This window comes from Apus apus, chromosome 7, assembly GCF_020740795.1.
Source record: "Apus apus isolate bApuApu2 chromosome 7, bApuApu2.pri.cur, whole genome shotgun sequence".
NCBI classification, from domain to species: domain Eukaryota; kingdom Metazoa; phylum Chordata; class Aves; order Apodiformes; family Apodidae; genus Apus; species Apus apus.
Window position 1 is genome coordinate 20681300 of NC_067288.1, and position 21485 is coordinate 20702784.

The 21485-nt window shown below is 49.7% G+C and overlaps 1 protein-coding gene across 5 annotated transcripts in view; it reads left to right on the plus strand.

Moving 5' to 3' along the window:
- The first annotated feature begins 13721 nt into the window (after positions 1–13721).
- ST3GAL3 (ST3 beta-galactoside alpha-2,3-sialyltransferase 3) overlaps positions 13722–21485 on the plus strand; it is a 174327-nt gene continuing 166563 nt past the window's right edge. For all 5 annotated transcript variants that reach the window (XM_051624980.1, XM_051624982.1, XM_051624981.1 and 2 more), the window contains exons 1-2: positions 13722–13834; positions 14528–14672. In XM_051624980.1, the coding sequence (XP_051480940.1) occupies positions 14558–14672 (115 nt within the window). In that variant the 5' untranslated portion in view covers positions 13722–13834; positions 14528–14557. The remainder of the gene's footprint in view (positions 13835–14527; positions 14673–21485) is intronic.

Consider the following 21485-nt stretch of genomic DNA (forward strand, 5'->3'; position numbering starts at 1 on the left):
TGGTGCATTTGTGTGTGGTTGATGGGTGCTGTTGGGCAGCAGGTTGCATGTACAGAGGAAATCCTAGTTTGCAGCCAGTTTTATCAAAGATGGGAATGGTGCACAATGCCAGTGTGCTGCTGCTGGAGATAGGGAACCATTCTGGGAGCAAGGAAAAAGGTAGTATAGAGCAACTACACTGAAGGGCTTAGCAGCCCATTTGGTTGGAGTTGTGGTTGCCTGTGGTGGGTAGCTGCAGCAGGGACACAGCTTTTGCTTGTCCAAGCCCAGCAGAGCCAGGGCAGGATAAAAGGAGCAGTTGTGTTGACAGCCAGAGAAGGATCCTCTCTCTGGCTCTCTCATTTCCAGCTGGATAGATGTTTCCAAACACCATTTAACATCTGGTGTCCACAAAGACTGGCAGGGGAGCTAATGCTCTTACTCTGCCCTTCTCACATGCAAAAGGGGAAGCAACACAGGGTGTCCTGCTTGGACCCTCAGCCATCTTTGCATTTTCATCCTGTTCTTTCTCACCAGTTGGAGGTGAAGGTTCCTGTTGAATCCCTGTGAGAGCAGTGGTCTGCAGCACCATCCTTGACAGTGAGGCCCCAGTTTGGTCCCTTAGTGCTGCGCAGAGCCAGGCAAGGGGAAAGGGACAGAAAAACAGACCTTGGCTCTGCTGCCTCCGCAGGCAGAGCAGCTGAGGGGCTGCCAGGAGCTGTGCAGCAGGGAGAAGAAAGACGGCGTTCATGGGAGCTGCACAGCTCTGAGCTGCTGGGCTAGGAGCCAGGCACGTCAGCACCTGATGGGCCAGCTCAAGGAAGCAATTCTCCCTCCTCTCCTTCTCCAGCTGAGCCCAGGGCTTGTCCAGAGAAGTTATAGTTGAAGAGTCCCAGTGTAGTGAGGTCTTTCCTGCCCCACTGCCCTGCCTTTTCTGAGCTGGGCTCTTGCCTGTGTGGGGCATCACTTTGACACCAGCATGCTGGGGGTTCTTTCCTCAGGAGGGAAAAGAAAGACCCCTGAGGTCTTTGCACTGCTGCCCTGGACCACTCAGGCAGCTGCCTAGGGTCCCTTATGCCTGCTGGGGACCCCCAGACCCCATCAATTTATGGGGTCAGCCCTGGGGGGGCCCAGATCAGTTCCTTGCCCACCTGTGTGGACTCTGCAAACAAGCAGCCTCCAGTCCTGCTCTGGCCAGGCTGAGGCCACGTGGATGGTTCCCAGCAAGAAGTGCAGAGCCAGGCTGCTCGGGTGATCACTGGGAGCTCTCTTCCCATAGCAGATCCCCACCCCTTCTCCAGGCAAGCTGGGACACCTCAGTCATTCCTCCCAGAACTGCTGGACAGAAGAGCCCTTGTGCAGCCTTTCTGGGGAGGTGCCTGATACCTGCTGGGGGAGTCTCTCCCCAGCAAATGGATGCCAGGCTACAGCTGGGCCCTGCCAGTGCCTCTGGGGTGTTTCAGTCTCGCCTCTCTCCCAGTGCAGCCTGTCCCACAGCCCTAGGTGAAGCAGGTGAGTTAAGGGCTCTGCTCCTCAGGGATGTTTCTGCACTGGCTCAGGGAACTGCCAAGGGTCTCGGTTCAGGGAGTGGTGAGACAGGTCTTTGCCTGGAATGTGTCCCTCTGGGAGGTGGTGCCCAGGCAGTGTGGCCTTGGCCCTGGGTCACCAGCCCAGGAGAGGTTCAGCTGTGCTGGGTGGGCTATCCTGCTGGCTAGGGCTGTGACAGATGTGTAGCATGGGGTGGGAGTGGCACATCAGGTTTGGGGTCGGGATGCTTGTGACATCCTGGCGACACCAGTTTGGCTGGGATTAAATCAGTGTGGGTTGGCTGCAGGCTGAAGCAGCTGGTAGTTCCTTCTCAGCAGAGAAACAGGTAATGTCCGGATGGAGGGTGTGGAGTGGCTGGGCTGGGTGCATGTGGAGGTCTCCCAGCACCTAGCTGACAGTGATGATAGTGGTGGTGACTTCAATGGGCCCTTGGGCTAGTATCCTGGAGGCCAGAGGAGCTAGCTGGAGAAGTGTCTGTGTGCTGGCAGGAGAAATTCTACAGCAGAGGGCAGGGCTGCCCTGAGCCCTCTCCTTCCACAGTCCCTGCAGCTGCTCATGGGCTGGCAGAGGGCCTGCGTGGGTGTTGTTGAGCTCCCTGCAGACCAGCAGTCACGCACAGTGGCAGTGAACCCAGAGGGTGCCAGAGTTTCTGCTTGGGGCTGGATTTGTGCTATTACAGTGTAAGTTGTTCCTACGAAAGCTGACCTGTCCCTTTTGGCTCCTCCAGCAGCATCTTTGCTCCTTTTCCTGCTCAAGGGGGTTTATTGGGTGGACAACTGCCTGAGGCTCAGTGTCAGAAGCCCTGCTTGCTGACAGACCCTGTGGATTTAGGATATGCTGGGAGGGGAGGAGCTGACAGTTTTGCCTTCTGCCTGCATGGTACAGGGCTCAAGGCCAGCCCTTTTCCTAGATGGGCTGCAAACTCAGCCAAGCTCTTCTGCTTCTCCAGCTTTACCCATGGGCTGAGCCTGCATCCCTGCTGCTGCTGCTCTGCTGACTTGCCCCCCAGCTCCCTGTCCTGCTGTGTTTGCACCCACAGTGCTATAAGTTTGGCTGCCTGGGTGCACTTTTGACTTGTCACAGATTGTCTGGGCAGCAGCCCATTTCATCATTGTTAGAGGTTTGAGGCAGCAGGCTGTGAAACCCCCTGTTCCCCTCTTCCCTGCCCTGCTTGCTGCTGTGCACCCAAGAGGGATAATTCTTGTGGAGCTGCTTGTCTCCCCTGGCCGGAACAGCCTCAGCCATGATGCTCCACCTGGCCAGGACCCTCTGCACCAAGCACTGGCCCTGGCATGCCTCTGCTACAGAGATTACCATGGCACAGCACAGGATTCCAAAATCCTGTGCTGGTGCAGGGCAGCAGAGCTGGTGCTGCCCTGGGCTCTGTGACAGGAACCAGCCATTTCCATCTGCATAATCGAGACTATAGCACAACTGCCATCAGCCCACTCCTGGGATATTTTTAGGCCTGGCTGTGTTGGTGAGGGAGAAATGACAGGCTGGCTCTGCATCCGGACCATGAGATACCTCTCACAGCTGCCTGATGCGATGGGAGGAGTGTGGGCCTCCAGCAAGGCTGCTCAGGGGCTGGAGCCTCAACCATCCTCCAAGGAAAGGCAGCACTGTCTGTGTGCTGTGGCTGTGGGCTTGCTGGGAGCAGCTGCTGGTGCAGGATACCCCCTTCCTTCTTCATCTGGATTCACACAGCTTCACCATTCTTGAGAGACCAGGTGAATGGATCCTCCAGATCTCACCAGCTCTTGTGTTTGTGGGTGTTCCAGCTTGTCAAGGAACAGGAGGGAGGTATCTGAGCAGATGATGCTGTGGGACTGAAGCATGGAGGGTGGGCAGGTTCATACTTGCATGTGATCACTTGTTGTGGCAGAAGAGAGGAGTCCCTTCAGCTGAGGAGAGTTTCTTCTGGGGCCCAAAGCCCAGGAAGGTGTTATGGAGGAAGGGATCAAAAATTCCACTTTTGGTCAGGGGCCTGGATGCAGCTGGTGGAGAGGGAAGAGTGGCAAGTCAGAGGTAACTCCAGGGGAGATGCTGGAGGGCTGGAGCAGGAGGCTAAACCCCTTGGCTGGCTTTGTCTACAGCTGGTCCCCCAGCACTGCTGGCTATGCGTGGCATGAAGTGGATGTCTGATGCTCTGGGCACATGCAGTGATGCATTGCTGCTGGGAGGTGACGGTGCCAAGCTGTGGCTGTGTCCTTGGTGCTGGCAGAGGGACAAAGAGCCCAACAATCCCAGCAGTGCCAGGGTCCATGGTTGTGTTGGAGGGGAGCTGGGCTGGGGCAGGTAGCTCTGCCCAGCTTCATCTTGGGGCTTTCATGTCAAACCTAGATGGGTTATAGGTGCTGGACTCTGAACACAGAACGTGTCCAGGTGGCTGTGCAAATCAGTGGTGCTGATCTACCACATCCACCAGAAACCAGTCTGTCAGGGAGGATGTCATTAGTACCAACACCTTGCTGTGGCCAGCTTCCCCACTCCCTGCGCTGGAAGGACCAGTCCAGGTGCAGGTGCAAACCCACTCGACTGGGTGCTGAGACCTGAAAAGCTCTAGCCTGGCACAGCTGCTTCTGCCTGGCCCCATGGACGTGCCAGCCTTCCCCAGCGTAGGGTGGTTCAGGTGATGGCTGCAGAAAGCTCATACTCCCTCTTCTGTGGCACAGGGAAGTTGGTTCCTAGGGGGAGCAGGGTGAGGAAGCTCTGCTGGAGGGGCTGAGCTCTGTCCCTGCCTTCTCATGGCTGGATTGGGTGGGCTGCAGCTGCCTCTGACATGCAGTGTATGGGAAATGAGGGTCCTGCTGGCTTGGCTTGTGTCCCCACTGGAACAGGGCCAGAGTTTTCCATGGCTGGCAGCTCTACACGCTCACTGTTTAGGACCCCTCTTGCTATAATAGGATCCAACGTCCCTCTAGTCCTGTTCTCGCTCGTACCTGCCCCGTGGGGTTATGTGAACTCTGGAGAGATTTGCTGTGCTGCAGCAGCACTGCCTCTGCCTGGCAGCTGCCTCCTCATGGCTGCAGTTTGCCCATGTCCTGCCAGCAAACAGAGCACCCAGAGGCATTTCCCCTGGTTGTGCTAACTCCTCGTTATGCAAAGCAGCTGCAAGAATACACAGGTTGCCACAAATGCTGAATCTCCAAAACACAGCGTGCTGGTGCCCCGCAGCAGAGCATGAAACCTTGGCCGTTTCCTGCAGCACGTGGACCTGTGTGCTGCAAACCAGCCTGCCCAGCCCCTACACCCTCCACACTGGCTCTGCCCTACAGCTCACCTTGTGGGAGGTTTCTCTTCTTCCTTCCTCCCTTTTCCAAGAAGGAGCAGGTAAGTCTCAGCACCCATGAGTGGTACAGGCACTGGGACATGGAGGGGCCCTCAGCTGGGCCCCTGCCAGCCCAGAGTCCCACTCTCTCGCACCCACAGGTGAAGCATGTGCTCCAACAGCTCCAGCACCTCCTCCCTCCCTCCCCACCACCTCTCCCAGAGACTTAACAAGATCTGTGCAAAGCCACTGAGCTGTCTGGTGCTTTTCCTTTCCTCCCCCTGCCTCTCCTTGCTACTACTTCCTGTCTCCTTGGTCCCTTTCCTGAGCATCATGCTTGTCCCAGTCTTGGGTGAGCAGGTGGTTAGGATGCTGCAAAGAGCATCCTCACTGAGCACATTCACCTGCACCCTGCAAGGTTTTGATGTCGCTCAGTGCATCACAGAGAGTTTCAAGAAAGGGCACTCACTCACACGAGCTGCTGCTTACAGCTCTGAAGATAAGACAGGCCTTGGGAACTGCTTACCAGAGCAGTATGGCCAACCATCATGCAGCACAAGCTGCACAGCTCAGGTTGCAAAATCGATGATTTTTATGTGAAATCATGCAAGAAACAAGGCAGCAAAGGTAATGTGAAGTTACTTATTCCAAAGAAGCGTGCTCGTACCCATGCCATCAGTTCTGCCCAAGCCTGGAAAAAAAAAAAAAAAGTCGTGGGGGTGGTACATGGCCAGGATTCGTGTCTGAAATAATGACAAATGACATAATGAAATTTCAAATGGGGCAGAACTCTGCGGCTGTGGGAGTGTGGCTCACCCAGGACTGACACTGGCTCACAGCCACTTCCCTGGGGCACGTGGGGAAGAGATCAGAGAGATGCAAATAGAGGAGGTTTGTAGACCTAAAGTGGAGACTGATATAGCAGAGCTGTGGGCTGCTGAACTTACACTGTGGGTTTTGGCACCATCTCACTTAGATGTATTTGGAAAAGACCAGTAGAAGCACCAAAGATGGTTGTTGTGTTGTGTGAAGATGGCTGGTGTGTTGCTTGGGTTCAGAGGCTTCACTCCCCTGGGAGCAGCTGGAGATGAGCTGGGGTTCAGGTAGCAGTCTGAAAAGATGAGCCCATGGCCATGTGGCTCCATCACCACAATGAGACAGCTAAAGCTGCACAAAATCTTCCTTGCTGCAGTGCAATTGACTTACAAAGTAGTGAAGCCCCAGGCTGGAAATATGGCATTCCCTGGGTAAAAGGCTGGACATGAGCTCTGTTGCAGGCAGCTTGCCTGTGCTTGAGAGCAGTGTCATGCCATAGAGCCAGGTCAGGCTGAGTCATGCCTGGTTTTAGAAAAACGTGCATGAGCTGGAAAAGCAGGTCAAGAAGACTGCCCTCAGGCTGAGCCCCTCAGCACCCTCCCCACTGCCTTCTTCAGCACACAGGAATAACTCCTGGCTTCCTCTTTGCTCCTGGAGCTGTTTGGACAGGAGATCAGGAGCTTTCCTACCTACCCTGCTGAACCCAGGGTTGTGTACAGATCAGGGTGAAGCAAGAAGCGTGACCACATGGCAGCTCTTCTTCCAGGCGCAGTTAATGAAAAATTAAATTAAAACTCAGGACTATCTAATCTTATTTGCAAGCTGCTGCTCACTGGGGCTGGCTGCTCCTGTGGCCTTCAGCAGTTGTACTGCAAAGAAATTTCCTTAATTTCAGGCTTAAGCTTTTGCATTTTCACCTCCATGCCTTCAGACCCTGCCTGCAGCAGTGGTCCTCTCCCCACATCAGCGAGGACACCTTCTCCTGGGGCAGGAGAGCAGTAGCCCACACGCCTCACATCTTGTGCAGATAGAAAGCATTTCCAAGCCTTAGCTCCTTTTTTACCATGGTGTTGCTGCTCCTCAGGATTTCTGTGTCCATTTTGAAGTTTGGAGATCTGGACTGAGCATCAGAATGGCTTTGCCAGAGCTGCAGAGCAGCACGAGCGCTGCCGTGCGTTTGCTCGGAAACCGCCTCCGCGTGCCTGTGGCTCACGGCTCTTGGAGCCAAGGCACTGTGATGCAGGCTCATAGCACCAGTTGCATGTGGGGACAGCTCTCTTCTTTGGCTTTTTTTTCCTCCTTAATTTCTTTAATTCCTCCCTCCCCACTCCTGCTTTCCTGGAGATCCTCTACCCTGCAGTACAGTCTGTCCCCTCTGTGCCCACGCACCTTCCTTTGCAGCCCGTTACTGTGCCGTGGGTTATGATTGTTTTATCAGGCCGTTCACTCACACTGTAGCAGCAAACAGCCTGTTCAGTATTTTTCAGCTGCAAATGTAAGCTTTCATTTTATCATCTAGACAATTGATTTTGAAAACTATTAAATGGCACTGGACTGGGAAGCTGTCTCTTGCTCCCTGTTGTGGATGTCTCCCCATTAAGATTTGGCTCACTGACAGAGCTCAAATGTAGCTGTTAATGCACGTAGTTGTTAATCTCTTGTGAGCCTTATTAATTCTTTATAATACATACTTTTAATTAAAATCCTATATCATTGTTGATGGAAAAGTGGAAAAGCCAAGTGTGCTGCATAGCTGCTCATGCTCTCACCAGCCAGACCTTTTCTTTTGCCCAAGGAGGAGTTTCTCCTGCGAGGTCTGTGCCGCATAGTGTAGCCCCCGGGGTGCCCTTTAGTGGGGCTTTCACCTCCTCAGCAACAATCTGGTTCCCTTTGCTATTTCTGTTCCCATTGCTTTGGCTCTTGGAATTACACTGGCCTCCTGCCAGACGTGCATTTGTTAAAAATTAACTTGAGTGTTTAGGAGAGCCCATGATTATGTAATCAGAATGTTGCTTGTGAATTACCTAGGCCTGTGGCATAAATGTGGCTGGTTTGGGGAGCCACGGCCTCTCCTTGTGCTGCTGCTGTGCCAAACTCCTTCCTCTCTGTGACAGCATGTGAGATGGGGTCACTCCTGCCATTCTCATTTGAGAAGAGGCAGCAGCTGGACCAGACCTGCCTCCCATTTTTATGGCACGAAAGGGGATGGGGCGATCCCTGGCTGGAGGGTGTGGGAGGAGCCTATCATGGTTCCTGGCCATTGCAGATCTAACCATCTCTGAAATTCAGGTTTCTTCAGCAGTCATCTCAGAAACTCAGGGCAGCATCCTGGTTGTGTGCTTTCAGCTCCAAAGAGGCAGCATGGGCACAGTTAGAGCTGGACTCCTTCCAGGTGCCTACAGCACCAGGGTGAGGAAGCATGCTGTGTTATCTGATGTGATGCGTGGGCTGGGGAAGTTTTCCCATTTCATGCCCAGGTCTCAAGTATGCTTTATTGAGGGGACTGCTGGGAGAAAGAAAACCCTTTGAATGGCAAATACAAAGACTATTTAAGCTGCTTTCTTTAAAGGGCAGAATTAAGACAGAGTCTCCACCTGGTTTATTATTTTTGAGAGGCTGTTTTCAGGGTGTGCAGCCCAGTAACCAGGCAGTGCACCAGATTCCTCAGTGACTGCTATCACTGAGAGCAGGTTGGGTAGAATGTTGAGACATTGCAAAGTATCTCCCCCAACATCAGAGCCAAACCAGCCTGGATGCTGGCAGGCACCACTCAGTCCTGCCTCTCCTTTATTTCACAGCACAGTCACCTACTGAGAGTTGGGATGTCTCCTCCTGGAGAGCTCGCTGGGGTTCCACAAACTTTGCTCCTGCCTACCAGGCTCAATGTCTTAAGGTCCCCAAGAAGTGGCACCCCTTTCACCTGTGGTGGGGTCTGTGTGAAGAGCCAGAAGGACCACATGCACCTGCAGCAACATGCTAGGAATAGCAGACACTGGCTGACCAGGTGAAACAACAACCTGGCTGGAGGTAATTCCCACCTGGCTGTCTGCAGATGGCCTCTCAGCCCCTCCAAGTACATGCAGGTGCCTGTGTTGTGCTTGCTGTGGCTGAAAGCCCACCTTTGCAAACTGCTCTGGGATGCTGCTGGAGAGGCAGCCACAACCCAAGATCCCAGGACAGGGAGCAGGCGATGGAGGTGTGTGGGAGTAATGTTTCCTGCCACACAACTCCATTCATCAGGGTCCTGAATGTGCAGCTGAGACAAAGGCTGGCCAGCCCAGGTGGCTCTAACCTGTCAGCGGCAGGTCTGGAAAAGATTTGGGAAAATCCTGCCTGGATGCTTAGCCTGACGCTATGACAGCAAGGACCAACACAGCCCTTTGAGATGCAGAATAGGAAAATACAGATTTAAACCCTGTGTAAAAGCACTGGGGAAGCTTATTGTGGGATTCTTCATCTTGAAAAGGATTCAGGAAAATCAGAGAGGCTGTGTAGAGCAGAAATGCAAAAAAGTGGCTTGAAGGTGGGAGGAAAAGCCTGGCAGTAAGAGAATTAAGCAACTCGGTATATTTAGCTTATCAGAAAGATGGATGAGAGGGGGTTTGCTTGCAGCATATGTGTAGTGTCACAAAGAGAAAATGCCAGGCTCTGAAAGGCTCTTTAATCAAGCAGAAGACAGAACAAAATGGTATGTCTGCAAGCTGAAGCCAGACACAGGGATGAGGGATGCTCTTCTGAACGTGAGGGTGAGGGACTCCTGAAACAGACCCAGAAGGGTGGGAGTCTCCAACGCTTGTCTTCAAATCAAGCCTACCTCCTTTCTTGGAAAATATGCATGAACCAAACATAGCATATTGGAATTAATGCAAGGAGATGAGCTGCTGAGCGGCATCCTGGCCGGCTGCTCACACCCTACAGCGTGTGTCAGGCAGGACCATCAGATCATTTCAGCTGAGGAAGACCCTGGGAAACGTGGTCCGGTCAGGCAGCAGACTCAGTGAGCCATTTGGGCAGGCTCCAGCTGTTTACCTGCACCTGTAGTGGTAAGTGTGGCTCTTTGCTGTTGAAAACAACTGGAGGGGGGCAGAATTCTTTGGCCAAGTTCAGCTTGTTTTAGCTTTTTTTGTGTGGGGCTGCTGATAATGCCGTTCAGGTTTTCTGTTCTTGGAGTAGCCAGAGCACCAGAAATGCAAAGTGCCGTCCACAGACTGTTTATGCTCAGAGCCTGTGTTTAAGATAGTATAATGAGTATATATAATAAGTATAATGAGTGCATGAGATGAAACAAGTTTGGCCAGAGAGATAAAGATAAAATATGAGTGTGTTACAGCTCAGATTGCATTCCCCAAGTGTGTGCATCAGCAGAGGTAATCTCTATCTAGAATTTACTGGAAAGAGATCTTTGCTGTGGTATTTAGTGCTATTTAATTAATAATAAAATACTGCATTAATTAGCATCAGGTTTGATTTGATGACATGTAATTTGAGGGGAAGGATTACAGTGTGAGTATTAGAATGAGAATTTTTATAGGGCAGAGAGTCAAAATGAGATTAGCAGTCTCACTACAGAGGGAACCCAGAGGCTGATGTGTGTGTGTTTGGCAACTGACGCAGATAGTTACAACATAACTTTGTTTATTGGTGAGAAAAGATCCTGTAGCTGTTATTTACCTTTAATTGTCACCCCATATAATGGGAAACTCAGTCACCATGAAAGAAAAAAGCAAACAGGCAGGAATGCCCTGTGGTGCTCAGCACCACGCATGAGGTGTGTTTGCAGAACAGTTTCGGCATGCCCCAGGCAGGCTCCTGCCAAAGGAAGGCAAGGAAGGTGTTTTGCCCAAGCCCTTCTGGGGACATGAGCAGCTGAACAGGTACCTGGCCTCTTGCACCATTTTGACCTGCATGTGCTATAGGCACCAGGTTATGCCTTGTCCAATGTGAGTGCCCCAAGCGCAGAGACATGGGGTGCAGGACCCCTCATAACCTGCTCTGGGCATTGACTGTCCCAACTGTTCTGAGTTACCTGCTAAAGCAGCCACTAGCTGTGCCCTCTGCCAGAGTCTTTATCCAGCCTGTGGCCAGTGCTGCTGTGGGAAATGTTCTGCAGACACACGGGCAACCAAGGACACTGCCCCGAGGCTTAGTGGGTCAAAAGCAAGCGGGTTTTTTCAACCAGGATGGTCTGCATCTCTTGCTGTTTCATTTGGTCAGTTTGGCTTTAAAAAGCTGCAGAGCATTCTGGAAAGCAGCATGGCAATATGATAGGTCTTAATCAGACTTAATTATTCCCCTGCTGTCGATCTCCTAGCAACATCCAGCTTGACATCTGCCTGTGAATGAAACGTGTAAGCTAAGTAGGAACACGTTCAGACTAAAGCCCTGCTACTCCAACCAAATCACTCCACTAATCATCACCTTAATTCATCTCCTGGCCGTTAGACAGCTGCTGGGTGCTGGTACCTGATTTCCACAGATGCACAGTACTTGCCTCCCGAGTTTTTTCCAGCCTGACAAGAGTGTTACTTCATCCTCTGCTCCTTCCAGCACACTGACACCTGATAATGGGGGATAGAGTTTCCCAAGTGACAAACACGGGCTCAGGAGCAAGCCCCAGCCTTGTCGTTATCTGACTTCAGGCTGTGGGTCTCCGCTTATCTCATCATCAAAATCAGATCACCTGCAGTGCCTGTGGAGCGCGGGATTTAAACTCTGAGCAGACAAGCAGCAGAGATGGGGCGGTTTAGGTGAGGTTTGAGGGTGGTGAGAGCAGGTGTGGTGAGGGCAGGCATTGCAGGCAGCTCCGTGTCGCTGCGGCGTCGAGGCACGGAAATGAGACCTGGTTACGCAGCCAGAGGGATGAAGAGGCGAAGTGAGGAGCTGGCATAAAGCAAGCGTTTGTAAAGTAAAGCCGGGCTCCAGCCAGACGCGACGCAGCGCAGGAGTCGGTGGGGTTAGAGGAAATGAGCCCGGAGGTTGGTCGGGGGCTGGCGGAGGAGGCTGTCCAGACCAGCCCAGGCCACTGCCTTGCTGTGAAGCCAGAGGGAAGGGAGCTGCCCCAGCCGGGTGAGAGCAACTATTGTCCCCAGTGGGTCAGCCCCAGGGAGCTGGGGGTCGGTGAAGGCGGCCGGGGGAGAGGGGGCTGGAGGGGGCAGAGCTGCAGATGGACAAGGCTTTGTGGATGTGGTCGTGGTCCCTCTCCATTCAGCAGCTCGTGGGGCTATTGGTGCTAGTGATACCTGGGTGTTGGCACGAGTCTGTTTGGCTGCTGCACTCTGTCTTTAAGTTGTTGTTAGAATAAAAAAAATCCCAACTGGATGCCAATGGGGCACATGTCTCCACAGAGGAGCATGGTGGGTGTGAACCTGGCTGCACGGGTGCAGCACACACAGCCAGCTCATACTGACTGTACCCACGTTGAAGACAAAGTGGGGTTTCTTGGCTGTGAAAGTGGGGCTGCAGGAGCTCCTGCAAGCTCTCCCTGTGACCTGTGTGGGCCCTGCCTCTCGCTGAGTGCCGGGGAGCAGGCTCAGGTAGTGCCCAGCCAGCCCTGCGCTGTCCCAGGCAGTGTCTGCCAGTCGGCATCAGCACCTGGGCTCACCTGCAGTTGGAGCTGCCACCACACTGAACATGATCCTACTTAGTTTCCCTTAAACTGACGTGGCTGTTTGTTTGCCTTGTGTTATTAGTGACTCACTGAGGGTGGAAATAGGTATCTGGGCTTTTTTTATTGTCCAGAAGATACAGGTTTATTCTGTATGGTATCTCTTTTCAGATGGTTTTACCCCCTGAGCCTAGCAATTTTGCTGTTTATCATTTCCTCTGTCTCCCTGTGCTGCCTTACGCTTGTGTTTCTCACTTGCCCTGTGTCTAACAAGCATCAGGTGTACCCAGCAAGACTGTGGAGTGAGCAGCAAGGAGCTCAATGCTGTGGGAAAGGTGAGGCATGGGCTGGCCTCATAGCTGCAGTGCTCAAAGGCCAGCGGTGCAGTGAGAAGGTGGAGAACGGGCACTGTGTGGAAGTGGCACTGGTGGTGCAGTGTGAGCTGCACTGTGGTGTAGAGGGGCAGCTGATATGATCCTTGCAGCCAGGTATGGTCCCGTGGTGGAGGCTGTGCAGCACTGGGAAGCCCAGGGAGGTGATACGCAGCAGTGGGCAATACCTTGTTGTGTAGGTAGTGGTATGAGGATCTGCAGAAGTTGGAGGACGGTGTGAGACAGTGACTGGGTGCAACACTGAACTGTGTGGCGTGGCTGGGTGCAGTGGCTGGATGCAAGGCAGGGTTAGGCTGCTCTGTATGGTGGCTGTAGGCTAGGCTGGGCCAAGAAGTGCAGGTGTTGGAGTCTGTTCCAGGTGGTGCTTGGAGGTCGGGTAGTGCAGTAACTAAAGAGAGATGCAGTGGCTGGTGGCCAGGCCATGCACTCACAGCAGCTGGATAAGAGGGAGGTCTGTTGTTGGCACAATGTCGTGGCTGAAGTGACTGCAAGATTTGGAGGTGTCTCAGTGCAAAGAAGGTGCAGTGCTGTGCAGTGCGGTGCTGCAGTTGGAGCAGTGAAACCGTGTAGGTCCTGAGAGGCGGTGCAGTGCCAGGGGGCCCTGCAGGGCCATGCCTGGAGGAGGTGACACCGCAGTGGACTGCCTAAAGCGATCACAGGAGTTTGGAGGTGCCAACGAGTGACGGGAAGTGCTGCTACGATGCGAAGGGGCAATGCCAGGCAGTGACAGGGAAGCATGGAACGGTGTCCTGCAGCCGCTGGAATGGGGGGGGTGTGGTGTGGTGTGTGCCGTGCAGTGATGGAAGAGGGCAGCGATGCCGTGAAGGGGAGGGGGCAGGGCGGATCAGAGCGGTGCACTGATGCAGGAGGGCAAGCGGAGCAGCGCGGCGACGAGCGCAGCGGCCGCAGCAGCCGCGCTGGGGAGGGAGCGGGGGGCTCGGCGCACGCGCGCCTCCGCCGTGCCGCAGCGCCCCGCCGGCGGCGACCCCCGCCATTGGCTGCGGGCGCAGCCCCCCGCACCGCCCCATTGGCCGGCGGCGGCCGCTATGCGGGCGGGTTGGCGGTGCTGGGCCCGCCCCGGCGCCCCATTGGCGGCCCCGAGCCCCTCAGCGCCCCGGCGGCGGCGGCCGGTCCCGCTGCGCCGCGCCCGGCATGGCGGCGCCCGCAGCCCCGCCACGGGGGCCCGCAGCCGGCGGCCGAGCGCCCAGGGCCGGCGGCGGCCGGGTGAGGAGGGGCGGAGGGGGCGGGAGGGATCGGGCAGGGCCGACTGCAGCGAGCGGGGCTCGGCGGGCCCCGGTGGGGAGAGGGGAGCGGAGCCCCGCGAGACCGGGGCAGGCGGCGGGGTGCCCGGCCCGCGCCCGGGGCTGGAGGAGCCGCTGGCCGTTCGAATCCGGGTGCCCTCCGGCCGTTAGCAGCCGCCAGCCGGCGGGCTGCCGTCCTGCTGGGGCCGGGCGGGCCCCGCTCTCCCGCCGCCCTCCCTCCCTTCAGGGTTTGCCGGTGTCCTCTCCGCGGCGTGCCCGGATCTCCGGCGGACTCCAGCAGGGACCGCGGCTGCTCCCGGCTGGCCGCGCTGTCCGTTTAACACCCCCGGGGGGCGCCGGGCGCTGTGGGTGCGTTGGTGGCGTGTCTGGGCTCTCCCGTGCCCGGGGGACCGCGCTGCTGGGCCGGCCCCGCCGGTGGCGGCCCCGCCGGGACGAGAGGCGGGCAGGGGCTGCGCTGCTGCCCCGCCGGAGCGGCTGCGGCTGCTTAGGGTGGTAGTTCTGATTTCACTGGTGGGTTTTGGGTAAATTGGTGTCTGTTACCGTCTGGAGAGCATTGGTTCGGATCTGTGCGTTGTCGCGGGTATGGGATGGCGTGTTTTGGAAGGATGACTGCCTGAGAAGGTGGCTCCAACCTCAACCTGTTTTTCTTTCTCAGATCATGTAGAAGAGCAGATTTAATGTGAAGATGGGACTGTTGGTGTTTATGCGTAACCTGCTGCTAGCCCTCTGCCTCTTTCTGGTACTGGGATTTCTGTACTATTCTGCTTGGAAGTTGCACCTTCTCAGATGGGAGGATTCGAGTAAGTATGAGGACTGTGTAACTGTTTCTGGCCTCTCAAAAATGTCTGTCAAGTAGCTGAAACAGAACTGAGGTAGTTCTGATTTAGTTGTGTTAGAGGGATATGATTAAGCCAAATCAAATGCTGAAGCTCTCAGTATACTTAGGGCATTGAATTTGTGATTACCTAATGCTCTTTGTGGCTTTATTTTTATTACTGGGTTCAAAAGCAGGTTCACGCTCCATAAATCTAGTATTAGAGATTTCAGCCCTTTGAAGATTCTGTGCTAGTTTATGATTCCTAATTGTCCAAATAAAAGAGTTTGTGCATTGAGGCTTTTGTTCCCTGAATCCTTCTGTACATTTAAAAATATTTAAGATGAGCTTTTTCTCTGGTGGATTTTTATTTCTTTCTATAATAATATATGCTGGTTATCTCATCATCTTACTTTGTCCTTCAGAAATCCTTATCTTCCATTTATCTCCCATGTTAATTATCTGCTAGCTCTCTGTCATCTAAAAGACTGTCTCTCAACCTTTTTACATCCAAAAAGACATCTGACCTCACTGAATACAATCTGAGGATTGTACTGTGTGGTAGTGCCATAGGAGGTTTTAGTTGCAATAAAAATTAGGGTGAAGTTTGATTGCTCTTGTTTTTACTTGTGTTGTTTACTTTATTGCTCGCATGTGAGAATTGCTTATTGAAAATATAAAACCAAGAAAACAATTCCTTCCTCTTCCCCTCCTGCCCAAAACACAAGCCAGCCTTCTTTGCAGCTGTTCCATGGGCCGTTTCAGATGTGTCTCAGGCGACTATTGCTTCCTGGATCAGTGACAGAAACGCTGATCCAGAAAGGTTGTTTTTCTGTCTGACAAAAAGCCATCAGCCCAATTCCATCTTTGCTGTATTTCTGTGCATGCTAATGGGGGTTTCTACTGCAATGCTTATTAAGCTGAGTATTTTTCTACTTCTGTGTGCTAAGAAGTTTTCTTGATGACTTGGCTGTGACATTTGCATTGGTGCAGTGATTTGACAGGACTGCTGAGGTGGTGTGCTAGAACAGGTGTTGGAAGACTGAATTTGTAAAAGGAGATGCAGTGTTTTTCTGAGCAGGGATTGTTTCTTCAGGCTTGTGCTTCAGAGAAGGAGTAAAAAATCTTTGATTGTGACCTTTTGAAAACTAGCCCTTTTGTCAGTGAGGTATGAAGTACATGAAAATAAGTACAGAATGTAGTGAAAAGAACAGTTTTGCCATACTTGCTAACATGTGATGATATTATGAACTTATGCTGCTGTCCTTTACTTCCTTGAAACCACCAGAAATTACTTTGGGACTTCCCAAGGCACGCAAAAAACCCCTTTCAGGCCATAACTTTTATGTGAACGGTGTTAAATGTGGAGGAGAAGCTTTGTGTTTATGTGCCATAAACCAAGGTCCTGACGTGGGTTCTAAATTCCGTCAGGTTTAGCTGCTTTGAATTTTATGCCTTTTTAGTTTTTTGTGCTGTTCGTTATTTTATGCCATGTCAGTCCTGGGGAGTTTTGTGATAACAGTGTCTTGCAATGCCATGTTGCAAATCTATATGCAAACCCTGTGGATTTCTGTAAATGAAACACTTCTACCTGGAACGATGACTTTAAGTTGCAGCCTAGTTACAGTAATTTCTCTTGAGCGTACTGGCTGCTTTCAGGTCCCCAGGATGCTCTGACAGGAGCATTCTGTGGCAGTGTCACAGACTTTTTGTTAGGTAGGTGGCTCCTTTTTTCTGATGTTGTGTGTAAAATGTGTTCTTCAGTTATTCTTTAAAGTTTCAGTGCTTGCATTGAGCTTCTTCAACATGTACAAAGCGATGGTGCTGGTTTTAAGATTTAGCTTATTGATCTTCATCCGTTGTCACAATTGATGTAGGCTGTATCACTGTTCCTTTACTTCTAGATGTTTTCATGGAATGAGTCTTAAATACCAGATGAAGCTTTTTAAAATACTAGTGGAAACAGTGGTCTAGTGGAAGAGGGCAACATTTTATGTGATAACTTTTGAAAATGGTTAAGGTGGTACCAGTTTTCAGTTGATCTTCAGAGTTTACTATTTATAAAAAACATTTTGTCAGGTAATTTTACACACAAGGAATTTAGGCAGAATTAAAATACACATTTAAAAGCCTGAACTGGGAAACCTGATATGAAGAGTTAATATTAAGCTTCTATAAATAAACATTTGGAAGTTAACAAATGACAGAATTGAAGTTGCTTATTTAACCATGATTAGGCTTTCTTGAGCATGTGTAATATGATACATGTATAATGGTGCAATTAAACTTTCTCTTTTCTGAAGGGGGAGCCTTGCTTAGTTCAGTGCACAAGGCAGGTGGTGCTTGATAGCTGTTGGTGGTTTTATTTTCAGAATTAGAATTCAGTGTGTGACCTTGTAAATTTCCTTAAGCTTGAGATGATAATGCTGATGTCCTCAAAGACAATACTAAGATGTGTTAATTTTGGGGTGCTTAATAATCTAAGAATATTGATTTTATGTATAAGTTACTTATTAAATTTTCTCCTTTCTTGTGACCAGTGTCTTTATTCTGTGTGATAGTGACTCCCTAGCTTCAGTAGTCACATTAATCTTTTCTCTGTTCTGTTCTTTTGTGCTAGACCAGGCATGAAACTAAGCTGATCCTGACATTCGACACCCTTGCAATCTCTTCAGAGACTGGTTTTAGTAAAACTGATGCCTATATTCAATATTGAACACAAACAAATTTGCCAGAGAGTATGGTGAAAAATACTTAGACTGCTTACTTGCTGCTTCTGTGTTTTGTTCACTTAATGTTTTAGAAAATGCCTGTGTATGTTGATGTCATGGAGTAACTGGAAGGATTCTTTAAGGAATCTAGTCATGCTGAGACTTCAGTGTTTGTGTATTTAGCTGCTAAAGTAAATGTATAGTTAAAGTAATTTGTTTATTTGTAGTTCTCACACCTCTAAGAAAGAAGACTAAACTTCCGAATAGCATGAAAGATACACATCAATGTTTCTCTTACTATCTCCGTTTAACTTTAAATCTGCCCTTCTTGAGTGATGTCCCAGTGAGTTCTGAGAGACTGTACTCCTTACTGTGTGACTCTACACTTTGCCAAAATACAAAGGAGAGCAGGAAATAAAATTATCTCTAAGGCTTTTATCTTTCCTGTTACAAGTATAAATGGAATTCAGCTAATGTGAACTAATTAAAGCTGAATTAAGTTCAACTGCTTCTTCCATTCAAGACAAACCTCCAGTGACTGCTACCCCTCTCTCATCCTTTTAGTGACTCTCATGGCTTTGCTGCTCTTCTCTGAGCCTTGTTTCATGTCAGTGGCAAGATATTGATAGTTCTCAGAGAGGTAGCAAAGTGCAAAAAAGTGATGTGCAACACTGTGTGAATGCAGGAGGCCCTTTGAGGTCTGGTGATCATTGAGAGTATATGAGCCATGTTTAGGACAGAGGTAGGCTGTCCTTTTTCTTTTTTTTTTTCTTGATTGCTGTACCACAGCTTCAGTCTCTGACAGCAAGGGTAAGAGATGTGTACCATCCTTGGACATTCTTCCCAGACAGGGAAAAATTACAGATGCAGCTTTCCGATTAGGAGTGGTGAGTTGCACGGAGGTGTGCTAAGCACGCAGATCTGATAACATGATGTGGGAGACAAACAAGGAAATAAGAAGTTTGGTGTCAGGTTTAGCTGTCCTGTATATTCTAGAAGGGTCTTGCAGCAACAAGTAATCGTAACTATCTTGATTGTGTTTTTGGAAGCAGAGTTGTCAGGGAATTCTTACATAATAATAGTAACGATAGAAGCAGGCTTTGAAGGTCTGAGATGTGCATTGCAGACCCTTTCCTAACAACTCCCTGTCCTATCCCTTCTACCATCTCTTCTGTATTTGGCTCTGAGGAGGAAAGAAGATGTTAACTGTAGGGTGTGAAGAAGACAGCATATGGGAAGGTGCCCCATTATCTTTGAAAAGTACAATGGGAAATGTAGTCTTGCTGACTGTGCCTCATAGATTTGCTCTGTCAGCTTGGAAGAATGTGTTTTTACCCATAACTCTGAAGGACAGAGTATAGTCCTTCATAAATTAAAATTTAATAGTGAAGTTTTTTGTTTAACTTGGTATGTGTATAGCTGGTTTTGCAACTTAAAAATTAATGTGTTGTAAGGAAGGAATGATTCTGTTAAAAAAATGTCCTGGCTATGGAAATATTAGGCTCATTCCCCCAGGGCAGTTTGTTTGTTGGTTTTGGTTTTGTTTCTGTTTTTTTTGTCTCAAAATATTGAAATATACTTGGGACAGGAATACTGTGACACTAGTTTCCTGTTCTCTATTGTATTTCTATCTATGTTCACATCAAATTAATTTAAAGAAATCTATACACTACTTGAGGTACCTCTCCAAAACCTAAGTTAGCACAATTTGTAGTTGTAGATTTTGAGCTTGTCAGTTTGAATGTATCTTTTGAAACATCTTCAGGTGTTTTCTGCTGATGTCTCCATAAAGAAATCAAGTCACTACTTTGTCATCTGTTGCTCAGTGTTATTTTTCAACTCTAATTCTGGAAAGGCAGCCAAAGAGATAAAGCTCTGGAAGAGATTTTCTGAAGGTATTTCAGCACCCTTATCCTTTTTATTATATATATATATTTTATGTCTGTTCCCATGAGAACTAAGGAGACATAAACAGGCAAAACTGACTCACTTCTGGTTGCAGGTTTTTGGTCTGCTTGTATTTCCATGGAAACCAGTCTCGCAAGGAAAAAAAAGTGCTAAATGAATAAAAAGCAATCACATTTTTATCTTCAAGATAAACACTGCTTTCTCACTTTCAAACCAATATGGTATTTTTGTCAATTCTTGTATTAGGGAATAAAAATGTACTGAAGAAATGGATTTTTTTTTTTTTTTTTTTTACACGGGTTTGGAGCATGCAAGCTCTTTCTCATGTGACTAAAGTCTCACAGTATGTGTGATGGTAGGTAGTGTGGGTACAACTGTTGTATTGTGGTTTACCTGAGCTGTCGTTTGTTCTACATTAAGGGAGTGGATCTTGCATACACTGATACCTGACTTCTTTCCATTCTGCTGTTCAATGAAAAACAAAAGACATTTAGCTGGTGTGTGAGCAATTAGGCCACGGAGACAAACTTCTCCCCTTTGTGGAGAGAGGCATGTAGCAGCTTTGTGTTCCAGCGCTGATCTCTGCGTGTTACTGCCCTACTTGCCTTTGCCAGAGAAAGGAAATGCAGGAGTGCTTCTATAAAAAAAATAACATCTCAGGGCCAGCTCAAGTTGGCACTGAGAGAATAAATCTCTGATAGAAGTGGTTGGGGCAAAGCTTGCTGAATTTATGGTTGGGTGGATGTGGGAGCATATCCTTTTTTACAGCATGCCCCTGTTGTGAGGGGTGGCAAGCAAATGGTGATGTAACCATTTCAGTTGCTCTGTATCTATCTGTGCCTTTAGGGGGGTGGGTGTTCTTTCTGGTAGACTTTATTGCTTGCTGAAAAGCCTGGGAGACTTCAATGTTGTGAGCATTAGCTTTTTAAAAATACCTTTCTGGACGTTGTTATGCAGCAGTGTAAGTTTCCTGAAGCAGTTCTTTTTTTGCTTTGCAGGAAGAGACTGGAACATAATTGAAACAGTTTATTGTAAATTCACTAATGTTTGAAATATTAGTAACTTCAAGGTTTTTAAGCTACTCAGCTGTTCTGTAGTCTGCGTGAGTGCTGTACTTATTGCACCAAAATTGAGAACAAATGTTTAGAAAGTTCTCAGAACGTGGATCCAGCTACAGATTTAAGGAATCTTTGCTACTTTTCAGATTTTTTAGGGATTTGAGGATCACAATGATACTTTTTGAAATAACTGTTCCAAGTAGGAAGTAATATTATTGAGGCAGCAGTGAATATTAGAAACAACAAAGATGTAAAAATAGGAGTTAAAACAACAGTCGTCTGGTAAAGGAGCTCATATTTTCAAAGATTTCTCCCACTGGGCTGAAATGTTCCACTTGTGTTCAGCCTGAAACTGGAAACTCTAGTTCTCTAACTGCAGTGGATGATTCTTTTATCTGTGCAAAACAGAGAAAAATAGATTTAGTGCCTAGAAATTGTTACTACTGTTCCAGATACTTGATGCTCCCTGCCAGATTAAAGAGCAAGGCTAAACTTAAACTCCTGCAACTCAGGATGTTCAGTTGTGGTGGTATCTTCCACAGCTGTCATTGTGCCAGCTGTTTTTTGTTGGCTGGAGACAGATGCCTGTTGCTTTGGCTGTTTGATGCAACCTCTCAGAGCTGCCTGCCCTTGCCACAAAAGGCAGCTGCCTGTCTGTCACCAGGACAGAAGAAACTGTCTACTTGGTGAATACGAATCAGAATCTTTAAGGTCTGTGAAAGCATTAAAAACAAACAAAATCAAGGGTGTCTCTTTGCCTTTTACAAGGCAGCGCTTCACAAGGTAGGCCAAGGAAATAGGGGAAGGAAAGCACTTGGTCTTTTTCTGACCTGTTACTGCATATTTAGTGAAATACCCAGTGTTACTTTACAGCCTTGCTGTTCCAGGGAGCTTGCTGTCACTCCAGAAATTTCTAGTGCTGCTGTAATGTTAACAGTGCAGGACAAAACTCTGCTGGGGTAAGGAGAAATGATGCATGGCAGAGCCATTGAAGGAGAGAGCAAGCATAACATTTCCTTTGTCCTTGGAATTTATGTGAAGGTGGAATTCACCCTGAACACTCTTCAGGCTTTAGAAACCACTGGGGGCAGGTTCAGAGAAGGGCATTAAGAGCATAGCACC